This window comes from Phalacrocorax aristotelis, chromosome 1 (assembly GCF_949628215.1).
Source record: "Phalacrocorax aristotelis chromosome 1, bGulAri2.1, whole genome shotgun sequence".
Classification (NCBI taxonomy): Eukaryota; Metazoa; Chordata; class Aves; order Suliformes; family Phalacrocoracidae; genus Phalacrocorax; species Phalacrocorax aristotelis.
In genome coordinates this window covers 75,257,954-75,274,910 of record NC_134276.1, presented here as the reverse complement: position 1 = coordinate 75,274,910, position 16,957 = coordinate 75,257,954, and the positions used below count along the sequence as shown (strand labels likewise).

General features: G+C 42.1%; 1 protein-coding gene across 7 annotated transcripts in view; it reads right to left on the bottom strand.

Annotated features, from left to right (window-relative positions):
• JADE3 (jade family PHD finger 3) overlaps positions 1-16,957 on the bottom strand; it is a 70,606-nt gene that overhangs the window by 12,165 nt on the left and 41,484 nt on the right. For all 7 annotated transcript variants that reach the window (XM_075094019.1, XM_075094056.1, XM_075094066.1 and 4 more), the window contains 4 exons: positions 12,716-12,873; positions 10,653-10,843; positions 8,159-8,370; positions 5,510-5,677 (listed from right to left, as the gene is read on the bottom strand). In XM_075094019.1, the coding sequence (XP_074950120.1) occupies positions 5,510-5,677; positions 8,159-8,370; positions 10,653-10,843; positions 12,716-12,873 (729 nt within the window). The remainder of the gene's footprint in view (positions 1-5,509; positions 5,678-8,158; positions 8,371-10,652; positions 10,844-12,715; positions 12,874-16,957) is intronic.

Sequence of the window (16,957 nt, the reverse complement as noted above, 5' to 3'; positions counted from 1 at the left end):
CCATTCCCCAACTACAAGCCACATCTTCTGGAATATACTGAGGTCAACCTGCTGCATGGCATTTCCAGAAGTCTTCATTAGGAAGATTGTGACATGCTTCAGAGAAGGTCCAGGTTTTACCAGACAAGAAGGAGAACAGGCAGGCAATATATGATGTCCTCATCAGGTAGAGATGACAACTTAATCTGTTGGGACCTTCCTCTAATTTGGCAGGAAATTGACAAGCTGTCCCTGAAACACTTGAATGGTTCCACAAAATCATGTCCAGCACTCTTAAACATCACCAAATGAAGGGTTTTGCATCCAGGATGAAAGAGCCTTTCATCAACCTAATTTGACCTTGCTCAAAATAGAGCTGGTTACAAGTTGCACAGGTATTTCTGAAACAATATTGTACAAAGATTGACTGCAATTCTCGTCCCAGTTACCACTACACTAAAAGGCAAGACTTCCTTTGGGAATTAAGGGCTTATAGCAACTTGTTGGGCTGTCTATATTCCTCTCAAAAAGAAAGCAGAATCTTAGTGAATTTTTCTGGAGACTGAGTAATACCACTTTCCACCGTGCTTCCCAGCAGGAGCTGGGAATTGACACAGACCTTCTGCCTGTCCCTCTCTGCCCCTTTTAAAGCTCTCCTTGCTCCTTCCCCAGAGGGGACTCATAAGGTCAGGAAACATTTATGTTGGAAATACTGTCCGTTCAGCTTGTAATGCTGCCTGTTTATACTACCCCACTTTATAAAAGCACAAAGAGGCACTTACAGAGTCAGGTGCGATTTATTTATACTGGCCTCATGCCACCTGCATGCTTCTGATATTCAAAGAGAGGAGTCAAAGCAAAGTCTGTTTGAACTTCTTTGCTCACAAGGGATCCAGAGAGTAGAGGGGCCAACATTTTCAATCCCCAAAATCTCCCATCCCAAGGCAGAAATGATCCATCTGCTGTAACGTGTAACTGTTTTCTCTGTTATTTCTTCACCTTGTATCAGGTTACATTTTTACTGCTGTACTCTGAAGCAAAATTTTAAGAGTGGGAGCAAGTGAAAAATATGGGCTGTTGAAGCCTCTTCCCTGCAATTGTTATGCACACAAGCTGCCATCTCGATAGTCACCCTGCTGTCCTCTGCTCCCCTGCTAACCTTCCACCAGAAGCTGCACGAGTGCAGAGTGATCTGCGTCGGTGGCTGGGAATGGATGGCCAGTGGCTGGAGCGCAGCCGCTCACAACAGCAGCTAAGGATAGCCAGTTTGATACCCTTCCAGTTGTAGCAAAGAAGAATAATTTTCTGCTTCAGCTAATACCGCATTGACTGAGGGAGGACGTAACTGTAAAGGGTTATCTAAGGTAGAGAAAGACCTTGAATTTCAAAACGCTCAGTGTAAGTTTTCTGTCTCAGTGTTTCTGTTCTTTAAATATTTTTTAAAAGAAAGCCTTTTAAGAAAACGTGAAATAGATTACACATTTGCACTAAAAGACAATAAAGGCAGAAGAACAAAAGGATGTAAACCAACAAGTACACTTTGGAAAGCAAAAACCTTCCAACATCCCAGTCAGTCAAGCAAGGGCCAAGAAAGCCTTTCGAAAGCATTAGAATCATAAAATCATTTAGGTTGGAAAAGACCCTTAAGATCATAAAGTCCAACCATCAACCCAACACTAGCGTGTCTCCTAAACCATGACCTGAAGTACCACATCTACACGGCTTTTAAATACCTCCAGGAATGGCGACTCCACCACTTCCCTGGGCAGCCTGTTCCAGTGCTTGACCACTCTTTCAGTAAAAAAATTTTGCCTAATATCCAATTTAAACCTCCCCTGATGCACCCTGAAGCAGTTTCCTCTTGTTCTACCACTAGTGACCTGGGAGAAGAGATGAACACCCACCTCGCTACAACCTCCTTCCAGGTAGTTGTAGAGAGCCATAAGATCTCCCCCCCTCAGCCTCCTCTTCTCCTGGCTAAACAGCCCCAGTTCCCTCAACCTCTCCTCATAAGACCTGCTCTCCAGACCCTTCACCAGCTTCGTTGCCCTTCTCTGGACACGCTCCAGCAACTCAATGTCCTTCTTGTACTGAGGGGCCCAAAACTGAACACAATATTCAAGGTGCGGCCTCACCAGTGCCGAGAACAGGGGCACGATCCCTTCCCTACTCCTGCTGGCCACGCTAGTTCTGATACAAGCCAGGATGCTGTTGGCCTTCTTGGCCACCTGGGCACACTGCTGGCTCATGGTCAGCCACCTGTCGACCAACACTCCCAGGTCCTTCTCTGCCAGGCAGCTCTCCATCCACTCTTCCCCAAGCCTGTAGCGTTGTATGGGGTGGTTGTGACCCAAGCGCAGGACCCAGCACTTGGCCTTGCTAAACTTCATACAGTTGGCCTCGGCCCATCGATCCAACCTGTCCAGGTCCCTCTGCAGAGCCTTCCTACCCTCGAGCAGATCAACACTCCCACCCTATTTGGTGTCATCTGCAAACTCTCTGAAGGTGCACTCGATCCCCTCATCCAGATCGTTGATTAAGATATTAAACAAGACTGGCCCCAACACTGAGCCCTGGGGAACCCCACCAATGACCGGCCGCCAACTGGATTTATCTCCGTTCACCAAAACTCTCTGGGCTTGGCCACCCAGCCAGTTTTTTACCCATCAAAGAGTACACCCACCCAAGCCATGAGCTGCCAGCTTCTCTAGGAAGATGCTGTGGGAGACAGTATCAAAGGCTTTACTAAAGTCCGGGTAGACAACAATCCCAGCCTTTCCCTCATCCACGAGGTGTGTCACCTGGTCATAGGAGGAGATCATGTTGGTCAGGGAGGACCTGCCTTTCATGAACCTATGCTGGCTGGGCTTGATCCCTTGGTTATGCTGCACATGCTTGGTAAGCTCACTCAAGATGAACCGCTCCATAACCTTCCCCAGTACCAAGGGCAGGCTGACTGGCCTGTAGTTCCCCAGATCCTCCTTCTGGCCCTTCTTGCTGATGGGCGTCACATCAGCAAGCCTCCAGTCATCTGGGACCTCCCCTGATAACTGGGACTGCTGGTAAACGATGGAGAGCAGCTTGGCAAGCTCCTCTGCCAGGTCCCTCTGTACGCTCGGGTAGATCTCATCTGCCCCATAAACTTGTGAGTGACAAGCTGGAGCAGCTTGTCGTAAACAGCTTCCTCCTGGATTATGGGGGGTTTGTTCTGCGATCCGTCCCTGCCTTCCAGCTCAGGGGGCTGAATACCCTGGGGATAACTGGGGTCTGACTGTTAAAGACTGAGGCAAAGAAGCATTTAATACCTCAGCCTCTTCCTCATCCTCAGTTGCAATGTTCCCCTCCATGTCCAACAGAGGACAGAGATTCTCTTTGATTCTTTTTGTTGTTAATATATCTGTAAAAACATTTTTTGTTATCCCTTACAGCAGTGGCCTGGTTGAGTTCTAGCTGGGCTTTTGCTTGCCTAATTTTCTCCCTGTATGACCTCACGAGGTCTCTGTACTCTTCTTCTGTTACCTGCCTCTTCTTCCACAAGCAGTAGACTGTCCTTTTTTTCCTGAGTATCTTACAAGGAAGGGAGGGAAGAAAAAACATTTTAAGACAGTGCTGAATGAGCTGATGAAGGAAAATACCTGGTGCAATTGCCTGCAATAATGCTAGCCTATAGTTGGTGAGGTCCCTCTCTGAACCTTTTACCGAAAGGCACAGACATGTTTATGGCCCATCCCTCTCTGCATTCTGCTTTGCTCAATTTTATTAGGGCCACAAGAGGAAATGGCAATGACTTTATAATTCATCTGTTTCTTTTGGGGGAGTTCCAGTGTGCTACTAGCCTGGGGAGAAGAAAAATAGGTATATGAGAATACGTATGCTCCCCTAAAGTATCCATCCCCAGGTCTTCAAACTCGGGGTCTTTCTTGTCCCCTGCAGCATGTAAGGCCACAGTGACTATCCAGACAGGAACTGACCTGCCATTTTAGCAAAGATTCCCAAAGGCTTCTCTGGCAACTGAATTGTTTTACAAGTGGCAACGCAGAAGACAGAGACAAAATGGATCCAAGAGGCATTTCCTGCCCCTACTGGCAGGTGTCACCTCCTCACCATGCCTGACACGCTTGGCATTGGTGTGGAGGGGAGGAGGTGCCCAAGGCCTGGAGAGGCCTGGAACCACTGAATGGACTGTGGGAGCTGCTGATTCGAGCTCCCCCACCTGGGTGCTCCCCTGGCAGCTTCTCTTCCTCAGCCAGAAGGAGGTGGGCAGGTGGGAAGGCAGTGTGTACTCCCTGCCCCGCCGTCACATGCTTCCCAAACCTGCCGGTTCCTCTTCTGCTGTTGACAGCATCAAGACAACCACGTGCAGAAAGGATTTCTTAGGAAAAGCAGTTTGCTCAGAGCCAGGAGAGCTTCCAACCAAGACACTTCATAAGAACAGGAGGAAAAGTCAGGAGATTATTTTTTAATTTTATTTAAAATAAATAGTTGGGGATTTTTTTCCTCAACTCTTCTCTCTTTAAAGGTGGGAGAGATGCCAGGAAATACAGGCCTGAAAGGAAAATGCAACTGCAAAGGTAACCTCCTTGAAAAGCAGATATATGCCTGAGACAGAGCTAGGCATTACACATTACATCTGGCTGCTATGTTAAAAACAATACTGAGGATCTTAACATCTTCCTCAAAGTTTTGCAAACGTGAGGCCTGCCTGTGTGCTTGGGAGCAGAAGGTTCAGAAAATAAGGCATCCATTCCCCGATGTCATGGTGCCGAAAGATCTGGCTACCGCCCTGCATTAAACCCCCACTGTAATAGATCTGTGTATCTTACCAGAAAGAAAACAGAAATATTCCAAGTACAAAACTAAGTACAAACCCCACCTATAAATGAATGAACATTCCAATTTACAGAATGACAATGTGATATGAACTTGATTCAAAATAGAGGAAAAAGTGTAAAGCTTCATTATTAAACTCTCCATATATGTATGCACTGATACATTTAAAAAGTCTTTATTTATAAAATATGACATAGAAGATAAAAAGCCTAATCTCCCCACCATTCAGAAAAATTTTAGTTCAAGAAGAACATTAACACCAAATCTTAAAGTCCATCCTACACCAATAAGGCAATGGTGGGGGCATTGTGGGTTGTTCTTTAAAAAGAGAGTGGATGTATGCATGCAAATTACACACCTAACCGAGCAGACAAATTCATCAGAAAACAAGAGAGACAATGAAGCTGCAGTTGTACAGTGAACACTAGCTTACATCTAGCAGGCCACTCAGATACCATAACAACGCCAAGAAGTGACTGCTGACTAAATGGAAGGGACCACGTGATCAATTAATAGAACACAAGCTGGACCCTCTCCCAGTCCTCACAGACTGTTCAGACTCATCAGAATAAAGTCAGGTATTAAGCCAGACAAACACCTTAAACCATGAGAACATAAAATGGCAGAGGAGGGAATGAAAAGGAAGGAGGGCAGAGAGGAGTCTAAGATACAGAAGAAAGAGGCAGAAATTAAGTTTTACCTCTGGAATCCAGAGAGCACAGCTCACATGTGCCCACTTGGTCCCTGTCCTAGTAGCTTTCATGGCACCTCCTCTTTTGGGACACAGGAGGCACTGAGGATGTATTCCCAGGACGCAGGTGCGACAGAGCCAGCTCCCTTCAGGTACTTTTAAGATTCCATAGCATGCCTTAGAGGAAAACAGGTATTGAGATCATTGCACCGATATGATTTCACACGCAAGCATTAGTTCTCATATGGACCAAAGTTTTCAAATACTAAAAGCACAGTTTGGCCTTTATTTAATCCTTCTCTAATTTCTTTACCTTAAAGTGAGTCAAGTGATCAAAGAGATAACCAGCCTTTAAAGCAAAGTCTTTTTATGCTGGTTTCTTTTTAAAATGTCTGCTGGTATTATTTGTTTATAGTGTAAAACATACCCATTGTGACTGTAACACCACCACTGGTGTTAAGAACCTTCATCTTTCCTTTTAGTGACTTTTAAATTTCTGAAGCAACCACCGTAGACATTTCTTTAAATTAGCTTCTGCATCTAATCCTTTTTAAAATCACGATTTCCTACCGCTAATAACGTTACAATTTAACATAATTCTACTTAAATGTGAAGGGATACGAGCTGTTTGACTGAAGACCATTTCCTGCAATATTAAAAATTACCCTTGTGGTTACAGTTCTGTGAATCGTTTGTTACTTTAAATATTAATGTGATATTGCAACAAAAATTATAGCATATACTGAAATTACAGGGTGCTGGGTTTTATGCATATTTCCCGAGTATTGCACTTAAACCCTCAGAAAATGAAGAATTTCTTAAATTTTGCTAGGTTTGAGAATTTAAAAAAAAAAGAAAGGACAAAGAATAGAAAAAATCAGTCTGCTTTCTGATTCAAATTCCAAGCAGTTCTTCATGGCTAACTACATGTGAATTAACACTGGCTCTGGGAACAGTAACATTGCAAGCCTCAACAGCACAGGATCGTTACCTGTAACCAGTCTTTCAGATTCAAATCTAGTATAAAATTCCCACATTTGCCTTCCCAGCATTCTTCTTATAAGATCTCAGTATTTAATACAAAGCAATACCATAAAACATTGCATATTGATGTCAGGCCTGTAGAGATGGGGACTTTTCGGAATTAAATCCTGCATTATGGAAATGCCAAGACTGACTAACAAACACTATTTTGATGTGATGACTTGTAAAAACCCAACAGGGGGAGCTGTAATCTAAATTTTACAAGTGTTTTTTCTTGTCTGTGGCACATTCCCACTAGCATTCTTTCTACTATTAATGCAGAAGAGGCATTACACCTAAGATCACATGTAGGTGATTGGAAACGGACTGAAACTATTTTCTAATATAATCCAGCTAATTAGTGGAGGAGGCCTAGACTACTAAACCAGTAATTTCACAATGTGTTTGAGCTGGCATGAGAGGGCACCTTGAAGGAAGAAATCTCTCACACTGCTCCTACTCCCCACCTCCACACTGTGTGATGACAAACAGACCTGCTGCTATGTAGTGAACCAGGGCCGATCCAGATTAAAAACAGGATGATTTGTTGCTGTTGTTGGGATCAGCTCTGGCCCAGACATGCTCCCCAGTTTGTTTCAGGCAGGTCCAGCATGGGGAAGGGTCAAGAGGAAGGAGGCAGCAGGCCATCAGCTCAAGCTCAGCTGTCAGCAGGCAACCACGAGCCTCTGACTGCAAATTCATCATTACTTTTGAACAGGCACAAGCAGGGGCTGAAGCAGGCGGTCCAGCTGCCGGCTGTATTCCTCTCACTGGCTGCGTTACTGGCACTCAGGCTCACGTGGCTGCTTCACGCGGTGCACCAGATCAGGAAAGCGGCCGGGCTGGAAGCCAACCCACTGCGAGCAGGGAGATGACAGGTCCTTTTTCAGCCAGATACGTTTTCTGAGTATTACTTGCAGTTAGTACAAAACCACATTTAAAAAAAAAAAAACAACTTCTAGTCTCTTCAATTTTTAGCAAAAACCCCTTCCAGAACAGGACGTACAGAAACCACAGGATTCATATCCCTTTTTTGATTATAAGGATGCCTCTGCCTGACTACGCTGAGCTCAGTGTGAAGTCTTGGCCACATCTGAAATGCTATAAATGTGAGCAACATTCAGACTGAGAGCACGGTTATTGCAGGTGCTTATGCCTTCTAAAAATGATCAGTCTGTTGAAGTGCCTACATGTGGTTTCAGATGGCTAAATTTGGAGAGCTCGTGTCTGGCCAATTAACTAGTCAGTCAAGGAGGAAAAACCCCAGTTCTGAAACAAATGATCTTTAGATTCTTCACATATAGGGCAAGCCAGTATTACCTGCCCTGCTTATCTTCAAAAGAAGGTTTAATAGTAGGAGAGAAATTGTTTATGGTCACAGAGGAAGTACTTGCAAGTCCCAAGAACACACTTTGTGTTCCTATTAGGCTGTAGATGTTCACATAGTTACCATGCTCGGCCACTAAATCTACTGTAACTGTCAGGGTACAAAAATTCAACTTACTATTGTACCACCCTTCATACCTAGAAAAATCACAACGCCCTCCAATTAACATTTAATACTAGTTCAAATTGCACACTTGCCAAGGTAAACTAAGGCCACAGGACAGCGTCAACATTCCTGCAGACACTAACCTGATGGACACAGATATTACACTTGTCACAAAACACCATGTCATTCCCGTCTTCACTGTCAGGGGACCGGCACACATCACAGATGACGTCTTCATCATATTCAATACCCAATCCTTCTTCAGTCTCAATAGCATGATTCATGTTCTCATGACAGTGCCGTTCCAGCACTTCGATTGTCTTCTCCATCGTGTTTTCATCCAGGGGCCCACATCCTGCAACAAAGAATAGAGAAGGACAATCAGAGGACAGTCAGGTACCTCTGACCGAGTCCGAGATACAGGAAGAGAGAAGAACAACTTCCGTCAATTAAAGCAGTAGACACAGTGCCTTCTCTCCCATCACACATACTAAAAATAAAAAAATAAAAAAAGTAAAACCTTTTCCACTCTCTGGCTAATTGTAGCATTATCTTATAAATACAAATAGAACTACTACTGGAGTAAAACACAAGACTACACCTTGAAGAGAATACAACAGCATAAAAAGACAGACAGCAGTTTCTGTAACTGCTAGCTGCTCCCATACAATCCTCCCTCCACCTCCATCATTTTAAGAAATACTAATGACATCCAAAATCACACAAAATGTTCTTTCAAAATTATACACAAGGTTCTTCTGAACACCAACTCCTTAAGAAATAAAACTTACCAAGAACACTTTAGATCTTGTAAAGATACAGAAGTTGCCACCACCCAGTACCATCCAGTACACTACTAGAGTGATCAGCACAATAGATGAGAAGTGCTTTTATTGTTTTGGGGTTGTTGTTTTTTTTAATGAAGTAGTAGATAAATATACTGTTGGCAATCCATACTGCCTGTTCACTTGAGCACTACACATGCTATATATTCTTACCACCAATCAAACTTAGCATAAGCAGAACCACTTAAAAAGGATTTGCTATGAGACTGGTCCTCAGCTCACAGCTTCAGGACATACACTGTGTAAGAAACCCTATGACGTTCACAGCTACAAGAAATCTCCAAACTGCATCCTCTCAAAACCCTCAGTCAAAATGCTGCTGCTGCCCATACTTCAATACTTTACTATTTACTGAGACCTTCAAAGGTTGGGATGTTCACCTAATGTCAGAAGCTAACATTTTAACTGCTGGACTATGCTCAAGAATATGGCTATTAATTTGGACTCCTTGTTGCAACCAATAAACAGGGAGATGGAAAAGATAAATGACTGCTGATACAAAGTGTCTTCTGCTATTAAACTCTTCCATCTGATGCCTGGATATTTTCTCACTCCCTGAATTAAGAGAGTTACAGAATCATTCAGGTGGGAAGGGACCTTCAGAGGGCTCTAGCCTAATCCCTGGCTCCCAGTAGAGTCCAGACAAGGTTGTTGCTCAGGAGATTATGGTTAGTCAGACCTTGAAAATGTCTATGGATGGAGACCTGCCTCCCGACCTACCAAAAAGCTTTGGTTTTACTAACAGCATCCCTATAGTCCTGGGAAGCTTGTCCTTGCTTCTACCTCTTACATACGTCCTCTAGCACTGGAGCTCAGTTATGAGTTCCCTCCTTCACTAAGGAGGGTCTCCTGACACATCTACATGTTTTCCTGAATGTCTGGATGGATCTTTCTTGTGCTTGGACAAGACTTCCCTTAAAGTCCTCTAACGCTCTTCAGCAGTTCCACTCTTCAGAGCTGCCTCCCAGATCTCACCTACCAGTTACCCAAAGAAGTATAAACCTGCTCTCCTGAAGTCCAGGACCAGAAGGCTACTTCCATCCCTCAGTCCCCTTAGGATCTTGATCACCACTGATTCATAGCTACTACAGACAATGCCATCAATTATCACATCCCTACAGGTGGTTCTTTGTTTGTGAACAACAAATCCAGGAGATACCAAGTATCTCCCTCTTTTGCCCACCTGTCCTTCCTAAAGGAACTGCAATCATCCATGGAAGAATGCCAGCCACACAGGCTATTCCACTACAACTCAGTTGTTCCAGTGATAATTCCAGGATTATTCTCCATAGCTCACTCCCCCGATAGCCCTCTACACCCACAACTCACGTGGAAAAAAAAATTTACTTAGCTGATTTTAAATGGGATAACATGTGTGAAACTTAATTAGTCTGTTAAGAACCCAGCATGCAAGCTCCTCAGAACTCTGAATTTGTGGCAATAATACGTTCAAGTTTAAGAAATGGAAACATCTGCTTTTCCTACACCAAATTTTAACTTTTGAAGTCCTAAAATTAATTCCACCTGGTGTGGGCTTTTTCTCTCCTGCCTCAGTCTGCAGAAGTTGCACATGATTTTGGACGTGAAGAAGTTTTTAGGCATATCAGGTAAACCATAAAACACAAACAGATCGAGCAAGTAATTATTTTAAGTATCTTTACCTCCCGTTTTTCTTAGCATTTCCATTCAATTATCATTCGGTGATCTTTTAAGAGATCTCACACAGCAGACTACAACCCAAACGGCAGAAATTAACTGCTGCTTTTAAAATTAGAACATATTGTAAAGTTACCCATTTCTGTAAGCTCTTCATTTAGCTCCTGAAGCCAAAAGATGTCCATGTCATCCAAGTCATAGCGACATACAGATTCTGCCAGTTCCAAAATGTTGATGTAACCTGGTTCTGTGGGCTCTTGGCTGGAACAGTGGATGTATTTCCTGGGTCGTGTATACAGTACTTCTTTCACCTTTTCTGCTACAACCCTAAGAGTGAAAGTAAAAAAAGAAAAAGTTACAGCATTTTAAGACCCATCCTTGAAAGACATGAAATATTTGCTGTAAGTGCAGAGAAACCTAGTGTTTCACAGATTTTAAACTAGCTGGTAAGTGTAGCGAGGCTAGGGAGACAGGATTCTGTAAATGTCACTTCTTCACACAAAATGTGCTAAGGTTTGCTACGTATGCAGAATCCTTTCTAAAATGTAAGCCTGTGCATATGATTTTCAATTTTACAAATGCTACTAGTGTGATGATGCAAGTGTTTTTGAAACCCACAGAAAGTATTCTGCACAAAACTCCCTACAATCTTTGTTCTATATTCTTCTTAAATGATAGAAGGAAATCTTGCCAACTGATTTCTTGAAAATACCAGCTTTTTTGCGAAAGCTTAATTTATTCTACTGCAGCGTGTGTGTGTGTGCGCGCGGAGAAATCCTTGCTCTTCATTTGGGATAAACAGTCTACCCTTATTTTGTAAACGACACTTTATCCATGTTACAAATGTATTGTTTTTGTTATGTAAGAACCATTCTGATGCCAAGCAAAAATGTAAGGGGGGAAAAAACAGCTGAAAATCATCTAGGAAGCTAGGGAGAAAAATATTGATGTTTTCAATCTTTCAATTATTCTAAGAGATAAAACTCGGCACTTGATTACTGAACTAGCCTATGGGAACGGAAAGACTGACCTTTGCTAGATAAAGTCAATCTTTCTCTGAATTCAATGCAAGAGGCCCTGCATGTGAAAGGAAGCCAGAGAGAGACTGAATGGAACGGTGCCATGCGTGAGCAGCTCTGCGTGCTCACAGGACAAGGAGAAAAGAAAAGCTGTGGGAAATAAGGCAAGAGGAGTAAAGAAGGAGCAGGCAGCAGTCAAGCAGTATTCCACATAATTCTTACTGGACAATGTGTGTTGTCAATGTTAGCACAAACGATGTTGTTCTGCCGTTCTTCCTCCCCCTTCACCTTGCTCATTTTTTCCTTTCGTTCCCTTGTGAGCTTTTCTTTTCTCTGGTCCAGCCAAATCTATAGCAATTTTTTCTTTTAATGTAATACTGCTAGTATGAGATACAATATATTTATTTTTAATAACTTGGTACTGACAATAGCCCCAGTGGAAATTAAATTATGCTGGCATCAGCACTTTCATTGGACAATTCATTTATCTTTGTCTCAAAGACCATGCTGGCAATAACATTTCTATGTTGAAACACACACTGTTCCAACCAGGAAGGGTTGCAGGACTACAGTGTTATGTTTTCCTAGTCTAAGCACAGTGTGAGAGAACAAAAGGTAAATTTATCTCCTGAAACTGAGATCACTGAACCTCTATAGTGTTAAGCAGCTATTTGTGGCAAGAGAAGGCAGAAAGGGTTAAAGCTTTGGCAACAATAACCAAAATTAAATATGAACAAGTGAGTAACTTTATCAGGTATCAGGAACTACTGCATGCCTACTGCTCCATCATCGTCATCATGCTTTTTAAGGAAGCCTTTTAAGTAACACGTTTAAGATTTGGGTTTATTTTTAATAAATAAGAAATGAGCTTTTAATCAAATGAGAAAACAGTTTTTAATCCATTGCACCGTGTGACTCAGGAAAAAAGAACCTCTCTTTAATCTCACAGTATAGATACTATAACAGTGTACAGAGAGAACCAGATCTGGACTGAAGTGCCACAGAAATGTTTTCCAAATTGGTACTTGTTTGGTTTAAGAACATGCCTGAAGGCTGCTACATTGGAGATTTAAATATAACAAAACAGAAGAGCTGACTGCCTTTAGACAACCTACATTTGGGAGACCATCTTCTCTAAGTTGATGTTTTGCGCACGTGATCTGCGTCTGATCGCCATTACCTGAGAGAAGGCTGTGGAATAGTTTCTGGACTGGCTGGAACTTGAACCCCTTTCTCCCATTCTTGTTTCCATGTGTCCGCAAAGACATAATATTCATCAGGGTTGACATGGTGAGAATCTGGTAGTTTCATGGCACTAATGAGATCCTTGCGGAACACCTGTAAAAAACACCAGGTGAAAGCGTGGCTTGAGACAGTGTTACGCTGAAGGAAGCGGTAGGTATTTTTCTTAATCTACACTGAAACAATACATATACCTTGATAATTTTTTTAAAAGAGTACCAACAAAAGTCAATTTGAAATTACCTGGATTACTAACTCTCAGTGCATCGGGTGCAGTATGACAAGAAGTTTACACTAACTCAAAACCACACTGCTGCCTGAAAGCTAATCAGAAGGAAGAAGGCTGTTACAGGTGACAGAGGAAAGGAGGCCTGTGTCTGATTTAAGACTCCCCACCACATCACTTCCGAACAGCTTATTTTACTTGCCAGTCTGTAGGCTTTACCCCAACTTAGATACAAGGCAGCATATCCTTTTCTTTCACTCAGTTTAGCTACTTCAAACTGTCATATTCATCATTGGCTACGAACAGTTGCCATGGCGAAATTGATGTATAGGCACTTATTCATTTATTAAAACCACCTGAAGTTTTACCAGTCAGGATCTCCAGGATCAAAGATGAACAGCTGCCTTTGCTGAAACATGAGACCTGTGTAGCTCTGTGCCTGAACCCCAGCAATGCCGGCACGGTGACCCAATCCAACCTCAGTATCCTTTAGCAAATCTATACAATGAAATGTGCCATCGTGGAAAAAAGCAAACCCATCAGTGACAAACCTCCAGCCATAATATTCAACCCTTGGCTAAAGGGAATTAAGTTTTTACGAGCATGCAAACATGATTATCAGTCATCTCAAAGCTTACTTAATGTCAGTGTCCGTCAAATACAGGTGCATACAATTTAAATAAAGGGAATATGCATCCTTTGTGGTTTTTTTCTCCACTGAAGACACTAAGACATTACAACTAATTAACTGTATTATCATAACGAGAAATCAAATCCTCAAAGGGCAATAAAATGAAACAGAAAATATCCCTGCAATAAGCTGTGGCAGGCTGAACTCTCTTCTTACTAATTCAGTTTTATAGCCAGAAGAATAATAAAATATCTCAGAGCCAAATATCTTCATGTACCCTTTTCAGTTTGACAGCACCAGACCGGTTATGCTTACTGCAAAAATTTTCAGCTGTTCTTGGAAATCACCAAGTAAACCATTCTTTAAAAAGGCTCTATGCTAAAAACAGGTATTGAAATAGGCTGCCAGTGACCTGGAACATCAGTGTTACTTCATTATGTCCTGCAACTGCATCTCTCATGGGCTGCCAGGAGAGAAGGCTGACCAGGGAACTCAAAAGCACAGACTCAAGGTGCTCTTATTTGCTACTGATGTGTTATCTGCTTTGGTTCAGAGCAGACTGTACACTGTTGTCTTCTGTGTAAAACTCCTCAGGTACCTAACAGGCCTGTATTAAAATCTGAATGACAAGAGTGAAAGCATTAAGACTGGCAAGCATCCGTTTTTTTTCCAAGCAGTATGCGCACACACCAAAAATAAAATGTAAAATTATTTATGCCACTTTAAAGGCTTTTTCATTTTCTGTGTTACAGGTACAGAACCAGGATTATGAGAAACACTAACATGGCACAATTCCAAAGAACTCCAGAAGGAAAAAATAATCCAATAAATGAGAAGGGCAATGACTGGTTTAATTATCAGAAAAGATATTCTTCAAACCTTATCTGAGGTAAGTGCTTTACAAACTGCCTTTTAAGCCACTGACAGAACATAGGAGTACTTCATATCAAGCCCACTATTTTTTAAACACTTGAAGAAAAATGCTATTACAGGCATCAGTATTCTAACTACATTGCTTAGCAGCACATTCATTTTCTGATCATCCATTATGTATGTGAACTGTATCATCTCTATTTTTAGAGCACAAATCCCCTTGGAGCATGGACTTTGTTGTTTCTTTTTACTGTTGTATAGTACTGACCACACTATCACCACGCCGCAATATTAAGTTCACTGCTTCAGATCTCTAAAATTTACAACAGAGGTACCACTGAAGGTCAAAGATTTAACCAACGTAAACACAATGACTGAAACCTTAAGGAAGCCCAGAACTTGACCAAGACTTCCTAAGAATTGCCTATTTTTACCTGTGATAACAGTGCAATTAAGTATTTCCTGCAGACACTTGAAATCATTACAATCTCTAGCTCTCATCATTCTTCATTTCTTCACATGTGGCCAAGCAGGGTTTTACAAAAGTAAAATACTCTCAAAGGACAACATATGAGAACACGTGTCTTGATCACTCACTCTGTATTTCCTTTGTTGTGGAAATAAACCAGAACACCCAGAGGACCCAAAGAGAGTTTTCCGACGAATCAAGTAAATATCATTTCAGTAGTCAGCCTCAAGGCTATTAACTAAGCCAGCTCAACAAAGAGCAGACACAAGCCTTCAGGATTTAGATAGCCAGCTTTTCCTCGTGGTTGTTTATTTTTGGACACTTATTTGAAAAACAGTGCAGCTCCCTTACTAACTGTATCCATAAAGCAACAGCTAGTCCACTCCACAGCACATACCCTCCTCTTGGCAAGGACCACCTTCACTTCCACAGTTAGCCCATGGAGTTCAGTGGTCATCTTTCAGTCACCCAAAAGCAGATCTATTTCTTACCATGCATAAAACACAACTCTTCAATTTTATTATATCATCATCAATATTGAGAAGATAGGAAAAATAAGCATGCCCGGCCTAGGCTAACAAGGCATTCCCATCTGGACACATCACTCCTCAAGAATAGACTCAGCTAGCGCTGCACGTCTTGACCAGACTAGAGAAGGGTCTTGGCAGAGCTGAGCTACAATTGACTGACTGACCTCAGCTACTGGAGTCAGGTCCATACACACAGAAATGGACACCGCTGTATGCGTTTGCAGAAGTTACTGTGACAGTGGGATTTTCAAAATAATACTTGTAGCAATTAAAAGCGTGAAAGAAGAGATGAGTTTTAGCCCTGATTACCATGCAAGACTCCTTTGTCTGAATGTGCCATTTCATTTTGCTGCCAGGAATTTTTTAGTTTCAGCTGAAAACGGTGCAGCAATTTGAGTGAATGACGTCAATGAAAAATGTGTTTGCTTATGTCATCATCATCATCATAATCATCACCATCCTAAGCATTTTGTTGAGAAACTCTAATAATTATTTCATGCTTTAGAGCTGAGGCTCAGATCTAGAAGAAGAGACCTTGTTCTTCGGTCAAGATTAGCTTTTTGCTCTGCAGTAAAAGTGCCTGGATTTGCTGAGGCAATGAGAATTTCCTTGTCACCTCTGCAGAGACACACTGCCTTCTCTAAAGCCTTTAAAAGCTAAATTCTACAAAAGTTCTCCAGAAATAAGGCCACCCCGCTCCCCCATGGCAGGAACACACCAAGCAATAACAATATCATGGAGCTGTAGAAGGAAAGATATGGTTCATATGTTTTATTTGTTTTTCAGACTTCTGAGTCCTATTTGGAAATTATCTTAGAAAAGCATGTCCAAGGAAAATTAACTTCTAAGAATCCGTTTATAAATGCTTTACCAAAAGCTGCCTATGGCTTTAACCCAGACTCCATCTGGAAGCTCTCTATGAAAATTCAATATATAATCCTCCTCACAGGATCCTCCTGTGCTTATGCTGTGAATAAATCGCACCTGTGAAACAAAGAACACTATTTTGTGTGACGTATCCTTAGCCACTAAAAATATCAGGGGGGATACAAGTGATGCTGTAGAGAATTACAGCAAAATATTAGCAAAGACAGGGTAGGTCTCGACAATAAAACAGCCTTCTACAAATCCCATCTTCGCTGAGCAGTTCAAACATCAGATCTGCACAGACTGTCAGGCACCTTTTGTTCATGACCACTGCAAACCTAAACCACATTTAAAAGAAAAAAAAAAAAGAAAAAAGAGTCAAATACCTTTTCCAATACCCCTCTGCTAGCTACCACTGAAGCTGACCGATGCCATTGCTCATTCACCTTGTCTTGCCCAGATGTACGTGTGAGGGAAAACAAATTGATTGTGTCATCTCTTAAAAATGGAAAGAAACACCAATATTTCTTCTTGTGACACACTCTGAGCTTTCAGGTACTTTGACCACCTACTTGCAAACCCCC